At 50.2% G+C, this 18,303-nt stretch overlaps 5 protein-coding genes across 5 annotated transcripts; all 5 read right to left on the reverse strand.

Annotated features, from left to right (window-relative positions):
* Positions 1–512: 512 nt before the first annotated feature.
* N7496_008630 (phosphoesterase superfamily protein) lies at positions 513–1,938 on the reverse strand (the record flags this gene model as incomplete). Its single annotated transcript, XM_056701549.1, has 2 exons — positions 513–1,319; positions 1,375–1,938. 2 exons carry the CDS (start codon positions 1,936–1,938, stop codon positions 513–515), a joined length of 1,371 nt encoding a protein of 456 aa, XP_056553612.1.
* A 1,523-nt stretch (positions 1,939–3,461) lies between these two features.
* On the reverse strand, positions 3,462–5,804 carry N7496_008631 (Zn(II)2Cys6 transcription factor; the record flags this gene model as incomplete). Its single annotated transcript, XM_056701550.1, has 3 exons — positions 3,462–3,819; positions 3,899–5,094; positions 5,169–5,804. The coding sequence occupies 3 exons, from the start codon at positions 5,802–5,804 to the stop codon at positions 3,462–3,464; spliced, it is 2,190 nt and encodes a 729-aa protein (XP_056553613.1).
* A 4,458-nt stretch (positions 5,805–10,262) lies between these two features.
* Positions 10,263–12,608, reverse strand: hxt8 (uncharacterized protein; the record flags this gene model as incomplete). The annotated part of the gene is made up of 12 exons (XM_056701551.1): positions 10,263–10,416; positions 10,476–10,581; positions 10,659–10,772; positions 10,887–11,026; positions 11,115–11,244; positions 11,289–11,334; positions 11,410–11,461; positions 11,570–11,998; positions 12,075–12,265; positions 12,341–12,402; positions 12,461–12,488; positions 12,549–12,608. 12 exons carry the CDS (start codon positions 12,606–12,608, stop codon positions 10,263–10,265), a joined length of 1,512 nt encoding a protein of 503 aa, XP_056553614.1.
* Positions 12,609–14,351: 1,743 nt separating this feature from the next.
* Positions 14,352–15,400, reverse strand: N7496_008633 (60S ribosomal protein eL42; the record flags this gene model as incomplete). The annotated part of the gene is made up of 4 exons (XM_056701552.1): positions 14,352–14,391; positions 14,486–14,670; positions 14,790–14,882; positions 15,398–15,400. 4 exons carry the CDS (start codon positions 15,398–15,400, stop codon positions 14,352–14,354), a joined length of 321 nt encoding a protein of 106 aa, XP_056553615.1.
* A 272-nt stretch (positions 15,401–15,672) lies between these two features.
* N7496_008634 (uncharacterized protein) lies at positions 15,673–16,257 on the reverse strand (the record flags this gene model as incomplete). The annotated part of the gene is made up of 1 exon (XM_056701553.1): positions 15,673–16,257. One exon carries the CDS (start codon positions 16,255–16,257, stop codon positions 15,673–15,675), a length of 585 nt encoding a protein of 194 aa, XP_056553616.1.
* Between the last annotated feature and the right edge of the window lie 2,046 nt (positions 16,258–18,303).

Raw genomic sequence — 18,303 nt, forward strand, 5'->3', positions numbered from 1 at the left:
CTTTGTGCTCCGTACTGCCTCATAGAAAAGAGTTACCTCAAGGGGATTACACAGTGGCATGTAAGCTAAATCTCGACTTTCTCTTTTAGTAAGCTCTATTCTTCCACTATATTACATTAACACAAGGTAACGGCACTCATGATAAGTCGAGACCAGCTTATTAATTCATATGATCGGTACATGAGCCACCAGTTCTGTAGTATCTTATGGTAACACAAGTGGGAAAGACTCGGAAATAATCTGGGGCAATCTTGGGAGAAAGTCGGGAACGGAGTGAGAGTAACTTTTCGGGGTAAACTCGTAATAAGCTATATCGGTGCGCTGAATTTCAGCCTCTTTGAAGTAGTGAGCCAAAGCTAAATGTAGCTGTTGTGCATACAGAGTTCATTCCTACTATTTGAGCGCATTTCTGGCCAAATCTATGATTATTCAAAGTAAATAATCAATTGCCACATCTATGATAATGTAGCTCCATAGTATCCAAGTCCAGCCTGGACCCATCCAACATCCTTTTACGCCTTCACTTTGAAAGACTGGGGCTCGGGCAGCGTCACAGGAGTATCACTACGCTTGACATTCGTAATCAAATGATCAAACGAAGCCGAGGTAGCAACACGCGGCGTAAACGGCTCAAAGTCCCACAAATAACCTAGAGTGCGCAGGATAGAAGAAGCAGAGTACGAAACAGTCTGCCCATCTGAGTTGGTACCCTTCTGCTCGACAAGACCCTTACCAACCCACGGCGAAATCAACAAAGTAGGGATACGCCCACCAAGACGGTTAAACGAGAAAGTGTACTTCTCGCCGTTAGGCGCAGTCTCGGTGTACGTCAAGTTATCCGGGCGTGCAGCAAGGGGCGGGGGGACGTGGTCGTGGAAACCGCCAGTCTCGTCGAAGGTCAGGATGAAGAGTGTCTGGTTCCACTGGGGAGAGGCGCGGAGCGCATCGTATACGTTTTTGATGAATGTTTCACCGTCGGAGATTAGGCCGGTTGGGTGCATTGAGTTGGTGCCGGTGCCGCAGCAGGATGGGTCGATGAAGCTGAATTCAGGGAGGGTGCCGGCTTTAGCGTCAGAGTAGAAGGTGGATAGTGGCACTGCTTTGTCGGTGTTGCCCGATGTAAAGGTCCAGTCGAAGAAGAAGGCGTCGACCATGCCGGTGTTGGTGTAATAGTTCTTCCATGTGTGGTTGGTTTCGGACAGCTGCTGGAAGATAGAGCGCTGGGTCAGGCCGTGGACATCGGAGTCGAAGGCGTCGTCGTTCGTGCCGTGGCCGGCAGAAGTACCAGAGAGCACATAGGCCCGGTTCGGGTTGGTGGGCTAGAGAGTTGTTAGTCTGAGAGTCCAATATGACATTGACATTGCGCTATCTTACGCCGGGGTGGTCGGAGTGCCAGTGGTTGAAGGTCAGATAGTTCTGCACCAGCGAAGTCAAAACAGGCACCTCGTCTTCGGTGTAGTAGTTCAAAACCTGCTTGGCGAGCGAGGTCTTGTTCACATCAGCACCATAACGGCGCAGCTGCTCGTGCACGAAACCCTGTTGGGTAGGAGTGAGCTTGCCACTGGCAATGGCAGCATTATCGGGGATGAAAGTTCCGTAAAACTCAATGTTGTTGCCAGTGACTGAGTGATCCGGGTCATCCAGGATAGAATCAAAGTCCTTGGCAGCACTGCAGACCTTGCCTTGAGAAGAGTCGGTCAGGTTGTATGGGTTGCAGTATGGGCCGTTGTTGATAGGGTTCTCGAGGCCCTTGAGAGTCTGACCACCAAGGAGATTGTCCAGGGAGCGGTTTTCCATCTCTAGAATGACCAAATTCTTAATTTGGCTCTTCAGGTTCTTGACCGAAGCGCTCGAGTGGGCATTGGAGTGACGCTTGGGAGGAGCAGCAGTCACAGCAGCTGCAAAGGCCAGGAGGCCAAGGAGGGCGCTGGGATGCATCTGGAATCCAGAAACTGAGGTTGATTGAAGTCAAGGGCTGAGCGACAACTTGAAGATTTCATATTGCAGGGGATTTTGCATGCTTCTTATAGCCATCGCAATCCCTGCTCGTCTTCGCGACGGCGGCCTTCGCACCGAAAAGAAAAGGCCATCTCGTCTTCGCTACGTCCCACGTGTATATTCACAGCCCATCGTCTCGTGTTAGTATCACACGGCTAGACAGAACATCATGGAGATATTCCGGAATCTCGCGCTGCGGGGTTCATCAACCGGTGCGACCGATGCAAGACTAGAGCTCTCAAGAGCTACCCAGTTAGGACGCAACCGATAGAAACGAAACCGATCCGATTGGCGACAATCTACGTGCCCCATCAATCGGAACCCGCGATTCGCAAGGATTGACAGGCACACTGCTGCATAAACGATACGAGACGACCCCTCTGGGATGCAGATGTCCATCCACCATGAAGATAGTGGGGGATGCAAAGCCGCTAAGCCTTAGCTCTGGGCGCCGGCGTGGGCCGTGACGAGTGATCCCCTGCCGGTCTCCGACTCAAATCAGAGCACGCGCATCCTGCACGAGTGGGCGAAGAAGAGGGTCAGTGGTGGTTGATGGCTTGATGCTAAAGTGTTCTGGTGGATTTCCGCAGTCCACATTGGTCTTGTCGGTGGGACGTGCCAAGATTGAGTTTACTTCCTGCTTGGAGGGGAAGTAGACATAATTCCGGATCTCGCTGGAAAGTGTCGATCATGCAACATTTCTCCTCGCTTGGAGGGATAGGGTGGGATCTCGCAATAATCTGATCTTCTTAGCATCTTTGAGTTGATGTTGGCGGAAGATGCCGTGCCGCTACGGACCTGAATGGCATCGATCGGCACGCGTGCTGCGTCAAACCGACCTGATTGGGACTTGGCTTATTGTTGTTTACTCGGTATACGAAAATTTCGAGCTCTACACGGTCAATCTCGTAAATTTTCCGATATCTGGGATATTCCGCGTGCCATCGGCATATACGCTGGGCACTACTGGATCGTGCGAACTTTCAGGAACGTAACGGGATAACAATCAAAAGACACTACAGTTTTAGTGATATTAATACCAGTATTCAGTCTGATCGTCCAGGCATTTGCCCAGATAATGCGATCTACTACAAAAACTACTTCGAGGTGTTAGAGACAAATTGTCATAGATTACTAGAGACTTGCATTGAAATCTGTAAAGAAGAAATTGATATAATAAAATTGTAATAAATCCCCTTCCCCAGGTCATGATCTCATAAAAAGCTGATTTGGCAGAAAAGAAACAGAAATGCCAACCCGAAATAAAAAAAGCCAACCGCTCATCCACTCCAGTCCAGAAAGTTATCCGCCCAAGTCCCAAAAGCTTTTAGGTATCCCCATAACCAAAACCGAACCCCAAATTCTCAGACACAAGTGCCACCGAGTCCAAATTAATCACAAAGTAAAGACCAGACCATATAGAAGAAAATAGCAGACAAAGCAAAATAAGCCCTCGAACAGCCCTACACAACATCCGACTCAAACTTAAACTGCCCCATCGACGCACCAAGCGTATCCCACGGCACAGACGTTGGCCCTAGCCAATTCTGCGGATGCAAATGCAATCCAAAACTAGATTGCATGGTTGGATCACTGGATGTGGACGCAATCGTGGGCACGGGTGAGTTCGCTTGTGAGTGCGAATGTGAAAGCATGAAGTTGTCTGGCATGGTGATTGAGGAGAGCGCTGGTGCCAGAGAGGTGGGCATAGATTGTTGCTGGGGGATAGCTTGGGCGTTTATTTGGGCCTGGAGGTGGAGTTGGGATTGGAGGGGGGTTTTGTGTTGTTGGGTTTGTTGGTATTGGGTTGATGTTACGTCGCTGGTGAGTAGGTTAGTACAGTTCTTATGGGTTATGATGAGAGGATGAGAAAGGGTGACGGGAGAGAGGAAAGACGTACATAATCTGCCGGACAATGGGCATGGCTTTGCTGCAGAAGATACTTCGTACAGATAACGAGGCAAACATATCCAGCGCTTTGCTGAGTATCTCTTTCGTCTCGTCGAATTCAGCCTGATTCTCCGGGTTCATCAGACCGACGGCCAAGACTACCGCCGCGTGGAAGGCATGGAAGCTACCCAATCCGCTGGTATACCACTTATATGGCGCGAATTGTGGGTTCTCGAGAAGGGACTGGAAGATGGATAGTGAGGCCTTGGCAGAAGCCATGCATTTCCCACGAGCCTCGCATGTCTCGGATGTGATCTCGCCCTGCAGGAACTGGCAGAGACTGGGTCGTAGTAGGAGCAGGAGTAATTGGTGGATGTGAGCGTAGAGAATGTTCAGGTTTGCCTGGTGGTGAACAGGGAGCGGATCGCGCGCTGTGTCGAGGTTATACCTCGCGTCACAGAGCTCGCGGATAGCTAGGACTTCCGATTCTAGTTGGGAGGTAGAGAAGCGAGATTGCGGGTATGTGAAAATGGATTCGCAGATGCGGTTGGAGACCTTGTAGAGACGGGATGTAAGGAGTAGGAAGGTCATTTGTGTGGGGCGAGTGAGGATCGGGGAGGATGGGTTGGAGGTAATAGAAATTGATGGAGCAGTAAGGAGATCCACATCGTCGACGTCTGCTGGTGGCTTCACATCCTGTGGGAGTTGTGTCTGGTCTAGGCTACCAAAGGAGGTATTTTGAATAGTGTAGAGCATCATGAGACCGGCCCAGACACGGCGGCGCTCTTCGCGCTCAATGGGGCCTAGACTGAACCTTTCGGGATCAATATGGCAACCCATTGAGATAGCAACGTGGTTGGTGAAGCCAAGAAGGGTCCAGAATGGAAGGCCACGGTGTAGCCGGGCGTAGCTGATGAGAACGAGAGCTTGGAGCGAGTTGATTGAATGTCGAGTCATGACACCGTCTGCGGCCAAGCAGCGCAGTGCTGCAGATCGGTATCGTGCTGAGAGCACTTTGATATTCCGGCTGACTGTCCTTTCCCGTCCGAGATCAGCGAGAAGGGGGTCGTCGTCATTCAAAGCACTAACCGCTATCGCAAGGATAGCGAAGAGCAGGGCCATCCAGGCCGTTGATACACTGCCAGGATCATGACAGAACTGTTGATATTCGGCCTCGAATGTCAAGTCGTGAAGAATATGGAAGACCTTAAAAACATGTCAGTCATCGTCCAAGCCAACTGCATACTCTGCCTCTACACGGAACCGGGGGAGAAACATACAGGAGAGAATACTCGAAAGTAAACTTCTTTAAGGGTATCGCAATACCGTCCCGGCGGGAGCAAGGCCAACAACTCAGCCCGAGAGATACTTCCATTACGCGCAAGTGGAATCTGTAGATCATCATCGTCCGCGATGTCCGCATCCGAGCTCCGCAAACACTCCGCAGCGGGGCTCTTCGCAACGACCGACTCCCACTGCGAAGCAAGCGGGACGTACCGCACATGGCCCGAGGGCGACGTGTGAAGGGTACCAACATTACCCAGCAACGGGCTTCCCCACGCCTCCAGGGAAACACCTAGCTCAGATTCAGAGAAGCTCCCCGTGGCACTGGCGGCACCTAAAGGTGATGTCGCACCGGCGGGAGTCCCCGCCTGCGAGTGGACCTGTTTTTGTAGCAGGCCCTCGAGATTGCGGATGCGTGCGAGTAGTTCTTTTTGAACCATTGGGTCCGCTGTGGGAGATTGTTCTGAGGAGAGTCGAGGTTGGCCGAGGTAGATGCAGTCTTCAGCGCCAAGACCACGTCGCACACACGTCTGGCAGGGACGACCATCTCTTGAACAGCGGATTTTTCGTGTGCGACATGCTTGACAGCTGATAGGGAGACGTTTCCCGGATGACCGGGATGAAGAAGTCATGACAAGCCTTCTGTATAGATAAACAGGCTATAATGTCTGTGAAGGCTGTATCTGTTGTTGATGCAAATTTTCTGTCGATGACTTCTTTGCAGTTGAGATGCACAGACGAGAGGGTTCACGATCAACAACAATACTTGAGTTCAATAAGCGATGACAATGGGCCGGGTGGACCGGTGGCTGTTTGTAATGCTCCAGTTCTGACGTGCCCACTTTTACCCATCCACTGGGTCTAGATTTAGAATGTGGAAACTGGTGATCTGAATCTGGGTCGGGATCTAAAGATATAGAAAAAATTCTGTTCCAAATCCACCACGAACTTGACAGGTGGGGGGAAGAAGAAGAGGGAAAGGATAGAAGCTTTAAAGTTTCCGTCGCAGACGACTGGGGAATGAACGATCAAGCAGTGCGTCATGCGTTCTGTCAAGGATTCAAGTACATGACAAAAATTGATCAGCACAGGCCGCATAAAATTCATGACAATTAAATGTGGGAGTAAAATGATTTTCCAGGGTCGCCTCCGACAGGAGGCAACGTGCGAACTTTGAGGATTAGCGCAGGATAAGCTGAAAAGAGACACGCCTCACCGTTTTGCCCCCCTTCTTTGCAGTTTGATAATTGAATAGGGTAATTTCTCGGTAGTGACAATATGCCGTGGCATGAATAAAGAATAATGAATAAATACGAAATAATGTGTGGGAAAAAAGCCATGCAGGCACAGGAAATTCCAGAAAACAGACATTCCAGAGCCAGCCCTGTATGGAGAAAAACTTTTTTTTGACAATAGCGCGGAGCGCCCGACGCCAAGTGGGTCCATGGAACATTTCTAGAAGCCTTCGAAGGTCAAGGGGGTGGACCCGCTGCATCCGAAACTCGAATCAAGGTTTTTCCGTTTGAGTTATTTAGTTGACTACACAAAGTAAAGTGAGCCTCCCAGATTGCCGATTGTCTCGAACTCTCTGCATTTCGGATAAATTAAACTATGTGCCAGCCACGGGCTGGGAGAAACTGACCTGTAGGAAGCCATAGGGTAACTTCCGAAGAATTCCCAGGGCTCACGCTATGCAGAATAGGGTATTAACTATCCTGACAGGCAGAGCAAGAAAATCAATAATGATGTCCCACCACCATGGTTAGAACCTACAACATGGCACTCTGCCAACCGTGCTCAAGGGACCCGCTCTAACTGTCCTTCTAGAAGGTGGTTCCGTTCCCGGGGGGAAAGGAAGCATGGTGGCTGGTAGACCCCTGATTTTCCCGATGTGATAGTGATAAACTAGGGGCTCCGATCTTCATCCCGGGGGAATGGATGGGCTGCGACATGAGATGCGAGGAGTCAACTGCTTGGGCCCTAGAAGGGCATGAAAAGGATGATGATGCATGGATGATTGATTATCGGTGTGAAACCCGGCTATGAAGTACGGGCAGAACGGCAAGAGAGAGATCAAGAGAATCCCGAAACGGGGAGGTCGGGCTTTCAGAATTGCCAAGACGGGCGGAATGGTGCGACAGCTTCTCTTTACGGTGATGCGACTGCCAACGACTACAGTACTCAGTTGCAGGATTTTTTCTTCGAGGGTGTGCGTTTTGCCACTGGATAAGAGGCCCAAGCAACAATCGAAGATGTCTAGTGGTCGATACGAATCGTGATGCGTCGCGGCTAGCATGAATCGGGTTAAGTGCAGGCTAAGCCACTTGTAGAACGCCACAGCGTCAACGTTTTTTTCTTTTTTTTCCCTGGCGACTAGCGCGAACTAACGATCTAGTGCAGGAATCACAAGGCTGTTCTCAAGTTATAGGCCAGCATGCGCTCGGATGAATATTTTCTTCTTCTTCGTGCAGGTTCCCTGTTCCCCAGAAACGTCACTGCCTGTCGCCGTACCGAGTCCCTGGGATTAGGCACTGTAGCTATATCCAGTAGGAGAATGACACGGCTAGATGGCAAGGCACATGGTAGCTGGAGTTAGACAGTGGTGGCCAGAGAAGAAGAGGAAGCACGGTGAAGCTATCTAGTATATCAAATAGATGGTCGCCGACCCCTAAAAATGAACCATGCTCGAATCATATCAGAGCTTACTACGTGGAACCCTTTGTAGTGTAGAGATGTGGTCGCCGATATTAAAATAATAACTATTCGTGGGCAACTCTGATCGAATCATCTCAAATCTTGGTTCATCTTCGTATAGGTAGTCAAATTGAGGCAACAGATTTCCACATCCGGCGGCACCGGCCACGGTTGAGCAATCGCGGTTCCACAGATACCAAACTGCAATACGAAGTATGTGGATGATGATATAGACACAATTTTTCACAATTTGCACGAACAATAACACAACGAAAATAACAGCCTAGAAGTCAGTAGAAGCAACTGCGAACATCGGAGATCATTCCAAGGCCCCTGATTATTCAGATACGACAAATCTGAATCACTCCTACAATAGTGGCAGCCACAGTGTGAACAGAACTTCCGCGGAGGCTAATTGTCGATCACGACCTGAAACAATCCACCATTGATCCTCCCTAAGCAAGGGCAAGCGTGAAAAATGGGGAAACCCAGAGAAGACAGCCAAGCGGGCAATCTCCGCCCAAAGCGCAACCCTAAATTTCCACATGGCGCGCCCTACTCCGTGCAGCACTAGTGACTGTAAGGATGTAACAAAGAGCAAATTCAAAAGCGCGGAATGTGCGGAATGTGAATCCATCGGCTGTTGATCAGGGGAGAAGCAACCGGTGCTCAGACCTCGTGTTCGTAAGATTGACAGAGATTCAAGTCAATCTGGGGGAATTGATCAGCGTCCACGGGCACCGGGGTTAAACGCATCCCCGGAAGGGAGGGGAAGGATCTGCCATGGGGTAAGGGGGTGTTTATGCGTGAGAGGTCAAGGGGTTGGGGAAAATTTATCCAGACTCTTATTGGATGGCTAATAGTTAGAAGATAGTTTATGTATAGTCCTGTCGTTATGTAACTTAATTGTAGCATGTGGCAGGGGGGGCCCGGGGAGGGATACCTCGACGATCTCCGCTAGCCGATCATCTCTGCCGAGCCGCCAGATCAATTTGACAGGAGTCATAGAAGTTACAGTTCGAAGGAGAGATACATCGTCTGCCCTGCACAATGCACGGTGGCAAATAATGTCCTCCCCGAGCGATCGGGCTCTGCACGGTGCCCGGCACTATTTCTACCACTGTACGGGAATCTTGGGAATCTTGGGAGTGGGATATGGAAACCGGCTTGGCTGGGAATGAACCCACAATGAAACCTTAGCAACATTGTAGACTATAGAATTATAGATCTGTGGGGCTTAACCACAAACATGGAGATGCACATCGTTATAAACAATAACCCAACCACCATTGCCAAACTAGGCAAGTCCCCCCCCCCCCCTAAGTTCTGAGGCTTTCTTCTACCATCCCCCCGGGACACGAGCGACACATGCGCGACTGGATCGACCACGATCAGGGATTCTCGCGTGGCAATGGAGCTTGGGATTTACTTCTTGCTTCTCATTTGTTGACTCCTACCTAACTAGTTTCTGTCTTTGCTTCTTCCTTCGGAAGTGGACATTCTGCATCGGATGACAGGGGTGCAAGTCACACGGCTTGAATAGTCGGCAATTAGTATTTACGGGCGTATACATACTCAATGCACCCGACAGTCAGGTAGAGTGCATGGGGATCGACAATAGCCTAAAGGTGAACTCTGAACTCTGAATTTCTCACCGAATCTCTCGAAACATGGAGATGATCAACAGTACATAAACCTGGCATTCGGAAATCTGATATCCAATCTAGCCCACCCGAATGGAACGGGGCACGCTAGCGTGGATCCAGCGTGACGGGTCCGATCCTAGTCGTTAGCGCTGGTAGGTGGATCGGGGCTGAACGGGAGAAAATTTTGTTGGAGAAAATTTCAGTGACTCCGGAAGAATGTTTTATCTAGAATATGTGCTGCTTTGTGATCTATCAACTTTTATATGCAGGTATTCTCATCTTGTAGGTCAAGATCGAAAATAACCAGCCTAGTGCATACCTAGTAATTAGGAACCGGTGCCGGTTGTTATTCGGAAGCTACCCGATGATGATGATGCGTCTGTCCGGGATCAAGCGGGAAAGAGGGTACAACCACTTATTTAGGAAGGTGTCATCTTGCCAGGCACGTCTACGAACTACTACTAGTAGTGTCGGTGTACAAAAGACCGAGAATGTTCAATTTTAGCAAAATGCATCTCTGCCCGGAAAAGCTCATTGCTTAGAAGGGAACTCGCTTCAGTTCTAATGTGGATCACGTCTCATTGGGTGTGCCTTGTAGATATATATGTTTACTATTCTTATGTATCCAGCTAGACCCAAGAACGCAGGAACCTCCCGGGGCTGACTCAATCTCGCCACCATTGCGTATACATATACCCACCTATGAGATAATCTCGCAATCCTACGATTCCGAATGAAGAAGCTCGTTGTTCAAGCTGATGCCGACGCTGAGGCGGACGGGTCGGCCGATTCAATGTGATCAGCCTTTCCTGCAACGGAGACTCGCTTAGGAGCCTCATCAGCCAGGACAACCCGGTCGCCGAAGGAAGCAGCGACTTCTTCAAGGGTCTTTTGCTTAGTTTCGCTGTATGAAAGTGTCAGATAATGTTGTAGTTTGAGAAATGAGGTGATGCAAGTACGTACGGGAAGTAAAAGTATGCAATGACAAGGAAAAATGCGGAACACACTACGAAGACGTAGTAGTAGTTCTCGTGTATATTGGCAAATGCACTGGGCCCAGCCTCGGTGACTATTGTTTTGAATTTTGTATGAGCGATCGTGATCATGTCACTGTGAAATCAGCCTGGAGGATGAGGGGACTCTTACTGGCAACATTGACGATAAAGTGTGAGGCAGCCGCGAGACCCATCACTTTGCTGCGAAGTGCGATGGGTAGGACCTCTGCACCGTAGAGCCAGGTTGTGCTGTTGAGCATACCATCTAGACGAAAACCCAGGACGTTAGCAATGCAGTTCCCTATCTCGGCCCGGGAGACCCCTTTCCCCAGAACCAAAGCCGACTCCACAACGGCAATCACCACGCAGGACCACTTACAGTAGCACACGACGAAAAGATAAATCCCCAGAATAGCAAAGCCCTTGCCAACCCGGTTATTGGTATTCTGGAACTCGCGCTGCATAACAGCGGCGTAGATCTCGATGAGCACGATGCCCGCCAATCCGGTGATAAGCATCCTATGCAATTTATTAGTCTCGAGTACTACAGATTATCGATTTCACCTGCTTCATGCTCCACATCTGCACAGCGGGTCAGGTCACGTACTTGCGGCGGCCCCACTGATCCGTCATAAACTTTGTAGTGATAGCGTTTGAAAGGAAGGCGATGGTGCCGTAGACGGCAGCAAGGGCGAGAATCTGGTGTGAGCCAATGCCGAGGGATTTGTACAGAATTGCTGCGGATCATATTAGTTACCGATGCTTGAGAGGAGCTTGGAACGTTGGATATCGGAGATCTGCACGAGGCGAGGCTCACTTTGATAGTACTGTGGGGATGAAGGTTAGAATAGGCTTCTCGAAAGGACGGGTCGGCGCCGCCATCAGTGTATAGCGGAACGTACCTGAATCACGTTGACGCCAGTCAGACTAGTCATAGTCTGCACAGCAATGGACCTGTTATCAAAACCTAGTTAGCCACTGATACCCCACAGGTCATCTCCGCGCTCCACTCTCCCCTCCGGACTGCATGAAACCCAGGGATGGAATCAGAGTGATACATACACCAAAACCCGACGACGGAAAAGTTTAAAAATCTCGCGATAGCTCGTAATCTCCCTCTCCATCTCATACTCAATCTGCGCCTGCATAAGCATAAACTCCTCCTCAACCTCATGCAAATTCACGCCCCGTCGAATCCGCGAAAACTCAGTTCGCGCTTCCTCAATCTTCCCGTTACGGATTAACTGACGCGGTGAGTTGGGCATAAACGTTGCCAAGCCGACGAACATGATCACGCCCCAGGGGATCTGGATTCCGAGAGGGAGACGCCACTGTACGGGGCCGTAGGAGGCATAGCTGCAGGCGAAACCGACCCAGTTGGACATCATGGTGCCAAAGGAGATACCGCAGCCGGAGATACCACCGATCAGGCCGCGGAAACGTGGGTCGGAGATTTCGCTGAGGTAGATTGGTACCGTGGCGACCATACCACTGGAGGATGCATAGTTAGCGAAGGTGCGATGATGTCGATGGGTTTGAGCATGAATTGCTAGATGGATGGGCTTACCCGACTGCGTAGCCGGCTAGTGCGCGACCAGCGAGGAACATGCCGATGTTTACAGAGGCAGTCTGAATGATGGTGCCAATGGTCACGATCACGCACATCAGCTGCATGAATCGGATGCGACCTAATTTATCACCGATGAAGGTCTGCGTCAAAGCACCGCCGGCCTCACCGGCAATATACACGGCCACCACCTGGAGGATGATCAGTCAGGGAGGACTCGGCGGTAGAGAGAGCGCTGTGTGTCGATTGACTGGGGTTAAACATACAGCTCCGGTTAAGCCATTGGAGGGCTTTTTCATATAATCAATCCAACTTTGGTGCGCGATAGCTGAAGCAGATTTTAGATCTCGAAATCGTCGCAGAGTAATAGGAATCAGGGTACTCACTCGTCGTCGCGATACCCGTATCAAACCCCTGCGTCCAGGTCAGTCCGGTTCCATGAGATCGATCCTACACATACGAATGGGCACATACAAACAAAAAAGTGCCGATAGCAGCGAAGAACGCAATACCGAGCGAATACCACATCGCCATGATGAAATTATGCGTATCAGACCAGCGATATACCAAGCACGGGTCCAGACAGGGTCGAGAGATGACTGATCTGGTACGTTTGCGCAAGCAGGGACCAGGATAACCAGGAAGTCCAGCTCTATTATTTACAACCCCTACCCAGCGGCTTTCATCCGAGCAACCGAGGAAAGGTCACACGGTGCCCAGCGTAGCAAGACGGCCGAGTTAGCTCGGAGATCGGCCGAGTAGGTAATGATATTCTGGGGGAAATGCGGGGGTGAACGGGTTGAGATGCGCCGGCGATACGAGGACAAAAGTGGGAATTAGGCGAATATCAATAACTAGTTCACGAGGTGATTGGTTCTGACTGTGTACTCTTTTGTGATAGTGTGGAGGTCTTGAATGCAATGGCCCTCCGGGGAAGATGGGTGTCTGAGACTCTGTACTGAATGGTTTTTGGGTTTAGCTTGGCGTGGGGGGAGGAGGAAGTGCGGGGGGTTGTCCGAACCGATGACTCGCTACAATTTATGGTGTCTTGATTGGTCTGTTTCGTGGTTATGCGGTGGGTGAAAGCCTGAAAGGGCGCGGATTGACCTATGGATGTTCCACTTTGACTAGCGATTAGAAATCACGCTGTGTCCTTGATTTTGGAGGAGGTTGGAGTCCTCCCGGGGTCGATGAGCGTTGTGGCTTGAGGATCGGGGTTGGTGCGAGTCTTGCTTGGATAGGAAGAGGATTGAGCGCCAGGTTCTAGCACAAGAGAACCTCTTCCTTGCTAGTCGCTAGTTCTTACAAGGCGACTACCCGCCATCTTGAGGAATGGGGGGAATAATGCCCGGGGCTGGTCTTGTAGAACAGCTCAGTACACTTCTTGGCAAACCGGACCACATTGACAGGGAAGCGATCCTCGGTTAAGGTGAATGATAATGAAATCGGCCAATTATTATTGCTTCGAGCTCAAGACTAAACGTGGATTTAGGGTGGTTGACGGACGGACTCGATCCACTTTTCCTCCACCCTAATGGCCGCGGGTACTGATGGTCTCTGGTCATTCCAACTCACACAACGCCTAAACTCCACTCAGGATCTCGCTTGCTATGCTGTCTGTCTCTCTATGGCTCTATAGCAGAGTCCAAATCCAAGGTTGTATTGTATGAGACCCTGGACCAAGTTCTGTCTTAAGACTAAACAGCCTTAGGTGAGGCAGATACCCTATAGTTGACCCATAGTCGGTGTCGTGATGGGATTGGTACATGTGGTGGGACAATCCATTTTCATACCTACTATAGGCAAAGCATATTGAAAGAGGACAGCGAGGTCATGTTCCCCATCACAGTAGAAAGTACGAGGGAAATGTGGTATGAGGGGCTGAAACACAGTTAGGGATTTCAGCTGCAAGGTCCCATTTTCATCCGTCAGTCCGTCACCCAGATAAGGAAAACGGACTCTATGAGACAAGAGATCCGGGTTCTGGTCGCAGTATGATCTACGAATCAATAGGCACGGGTATTTGCGGCCTGGAGGTCACCAGTGTCTGGCATCCAGGTCCAGTGAATCAAGAACCCCCGCTGAGGACCTCAATCTATTGTGTGGAAAAAAGATGTGGAGAATAAGAAGACTCGTATCAGGTAGTCATCGAGTTGTTTTTGAAGGTATGAATTCCTATTTCATTTTTCCATTGCCACCATCATATGACCTCCACAGTAACAGCGAGGTGTCTGTGCAATGCAGGAAACCCAGAAGCCGAACAAGGAAATGGAACGCTTAGAAGACGAGAGCAGCACCCTTGGTCTTCTTGTCACCACTGTAGAGCAGAAAAAGAAAATCATTAGTCAAAAGGGTCCACAGCAAAAACACCAGAAACTCCAAGTCTCGGTGGTAGAAAGAGAAAAACGTACCCAAGCTCGAAGTGCTTGCAGCGCTTGAGGGCGAGCTGCTTCTTGGCCTTGCAGGCAGTGCACTCGAGACGGAGGACAACCTTCTTGGTGGTCTTGGCCTTCTTGTGGAAGACGGGCTTGGTCTGACCACCGTAACCGCTCTGCTTCCGGTCGTAACGACGCTTACCCTGGGCGTACAGGGAGGCCTGATTTGTGGATTCGCACGTTAGTGTTTTGTTTTCTTGCATTGTTGTGGCTCAGTCGACGGCGGTGCAGATGTTGGAGCGATGCCTCGAGGAGCGAGCGGAAAGGATCGGTTTCTCACCTTGCCAGCCTTGTACTGGGTGACCTTGTGCTGGGTGTGCTTGTGGCACTCCTTGCCCTTGCAGTAGGTCCGGCGGGTTTTGGGAATGTTGACCTGTTCGCAAAAGAGATTCGTGAGCTATTGTCCGTGCGGATATGAAAAGATATGCCAGTCCAGGTTTGCTTGTGTCTCGTGGGTCTGATGTCTTGAAATTGTTGCAGTCGCGGAGATTCATGTGTCTGACGAGCGCGAGCTCGAGAGAAGCATTTCTTGAATGTGATGGACTCGTGAAACGGGCTTGGTCCCGGTTGCGCGAAAATTTCGAGGTTTCGTCCCCTCCACGGTGCGGTGCTCGCGTTCAGTCTCGGCCTTCCGGTCGCAGTCCCAACTCAGTCGATTGTTGACTTTCACATCGCATTGTCGGGTATTCTCAATCGCTGATCCAGTGGGAGAGTAAAATCCGCAGTGTTGGCGAGGATCGGTCGGTCGGCATCGTTCACGGCGTCGAGTTCGGCCACACAAGTTCGTTTCTTCCCATTCACACAATATCTCCGCAACGTCGCAACAAATTTCGATCGATCAAGACTTTAAGGCACAGCAATCTGAAGCACGGAACGTAAAAGCCTTACCATTTTGACTGGGTTGCCGGATAGCGAGGTGGTGGTCGTTGGATGTCGCTTGTCGGAGAAGAACCAGCGGACGAGTGTGGTTGTGGGATTTCGTTCGCTTAGTGCCCTATTCGGTCACGCGCTTAGCCAGATTGGGTTACCACCGCCAAGACTTGGATGAGTCATCACTTTGAGAGGGCCGCATTTCCCAATTGGGAAGCTACACTTGCCATTCATTTTGTGACTCCTTTCATTGTGATGGTCTATTCTGTAATCCAAATATCGAAAGAATTAATTTATTGGAAGCCCTTGCCCATAATAACACTCTCGCCTTTTCCATACCAGGACCGGCCCTTCATCAACTCCAGTCCTTTCTCCTGTCCGACTTTCCACTCACCCCGCGACGGGTTGCCAAATCGCTTCCAATTATTTGATGTTAATTCCTGGTTGATATCCTCGATTGTAGCCACCAGGTCTTGGGCTCTTTTGCGAAATAAGCCCGGCTCTTCAGACTCATTCTCGGACCACCCAACTGGGCGCACAAATCGTGCAATTGTAACATGCGCCGATGGCACAGTGTACCGTGCCTCTAGCTGGCACCCAGCTTCAGTCACGATATCGTAGAGATCGCTGCGTAGATGCTGGTACGAGTAGCTGTCTTTTGGCTCTCCATCGCCTTCTAGATCTGCATCTTCCACGGCAGGGACGAAACTCAATGCCAGGGCCGAAGCATCATAGCTGACTATGGGTCGTACCAAACGGGCACGGTGAGTGAGCGTGTAGTTGACAATATCTTGCAAGGACGTATTCTGTTTGAGAAGACTTTCAAACTCATTCACCTCGGCCAGAGTCCGTGCCGGCAGCATCTCCAACGTAGTCATATGGAGATGGTCCGAAGGGGTGAGCCAAAGGCCTAGAGCCCCGCGTTAGCTTGTTTACTCTGTACCGTCGAGCGAAAACGACTCACATGGACCTGCTATGGGGGCTATAATCTGTTGTATCTCATGGATCAATTCCCGGATGTGCCGTGGTGGTCGAGACCAGAGGGACAGATTATTTCTTGGGTCGACATATTTGGTGATACCCTGTTTGGCCTCGAGGACTTGATGCAGAATCTCGTCAAACTGCCATGTTTGAAAGTTGGAGTCGAGAATCAGCTGTTTGAATTTTTCATTCCGGGCTGATCGGTGCTTTTCGAAGGCTTGTTGAAGTTTTCCCTGTAAGCTTGGTCAGCGGGATTATCCAGACTGGCCGGAGAGGAGCAAAATTCACCGTGTCATTCTCGCAGGCGAGAATCAGCTGCTTGAACACATTTGATTGCACTCGTGTAGATTGCTGGTGAGTTTCGATGGTCATTGTTGGTTTTCTGTGTCATTTCAACCCTATCTTCGCAGTTCTGAATATGTAGCTTGGGCTGTCACCTGTCGCGATCAGCTGGTTGGGGTTGAAGGTAGCGGTAGAAAGCAGATATATATCCACTCAAGTATGGTGGTACTCGGTGCCGATCCCACTAAAGTACGTCGCATGCATGATTAAACCTCGACTATCGCGAAATACCCCATCAGTCGAAGTAAAACTTCCTCATTTCCTTCATTTATCTTAGAGATATTTGCAACTAATCTCTATTTAACAGCTTAGGCACTATACCAAGGGCGTAACGGAACCGGGAGGTTTTGCAAAACAATCAACACTCTCCTGGATTAAAACATGATGGCATTTGTATCAAGCAAGAAAAAATTTAACTTAACTCTACGAGATCATCTAGTAGCCATTATTAGGAACTATGAAGTAGCCTACTACCAAGCTGAAAGAAAGCCACCAATACCGCCTCTAATAAAGCCGTCACCGGCCTCATTATCAATCAGGCAATAAGGCCGCTGGCCCCACCAAAACCCCGCCAACGCGGCTCTCACTCCCTCTCCTTCCAGAACTCTTATCGACATAACACGACCTTCTCTCATAACCAGCACCACAAAGCGATCTCCTCCCGACATCCTCCACCTAAACCACTTCCTTCTACACCATAGCAAAAGCTATCGAACTGCCACGATGCTGATCAAGTAAGTGGCGGTATCTGCCTGGGCCTGCGGCCCTGCAATTGCATCATCGTCGGCCCGAGAGGAACACCAGAGCAGCTTGGCGCTAACGTTTTCTGCTCTATTAGGGTCCGAACACTTACCGGCAAGGAGATCGAGCTGGATATTGAGCCTGACTATAAGGTGAGATTCGCGACGCCTGCATACCTACGAGAACCTCGCGCGGAAACACTTCGTGGGTTGGGCTGGACAAGGCTACAGCTCCGCACGGAGCTCAACATATCCCAGAGTCATATAGGCTGACATGGATTTATGGAAATAGGTCTCCCGGATAAAGGAGCGCGTCGAGGAGAAGGAGGGTATCCCCCCAGTCCAGCAGCGACTCATCTTCGGCGGCAAGCAAATGTGCGTCCCTATCACCTCCGTTTCCCACACATAAAGAGCTAGCTCTCCAACCATCCATCCTTTCGAGATCATCCAGCTAACATCCTCATTTCTTACTATCTAGGGCGGACGATAAAACGGCGGCTGAATACAACCTCGAGGGTGGCGCCACGCTTCACCTTGTGCTCGCCCTGCGTGGTGGATGCGATGCGATGTAACGAGTTATTCTCCCCCCTCCCTGTTAAGATACCATTTTACTTCGAGCAATGTGATTCAAAATTGAGGTGCTGCACTCGTGCGGAGCCGTTTGTATTCGAACCGTTCCTTTTGCTTTTTTTTTTCCCGAGTAGGGCATATCGTGGAGGGTGGTAGGTTGATGGGTTCTTGAAGGCGTTGACGTGTAGAGTAGCGTGCCTTGCGAGTGCGGGTATCTTGTTCCGAGAATGATCGATGTTACTTCGTGGACGTCTTTCCTGAGAACGAACTTGCCATCGACTTGGTGCCATT

Source organism: Penicillium cataractarum (genome assembly GCF_028827025.1).
Source record: "Penicillium cataractarum strain IBT 29864 chromosome Unknown utg000007l, whole genome shotgun sequence".
NCBI classification, from domain to species: domain Eukaryota; kingdom Fungi; phylum Ascomycota; class Eurotiomycetes; order Eurotiales; family Aspergillaceae; genus Penicillium; species Penicillium cataractarum.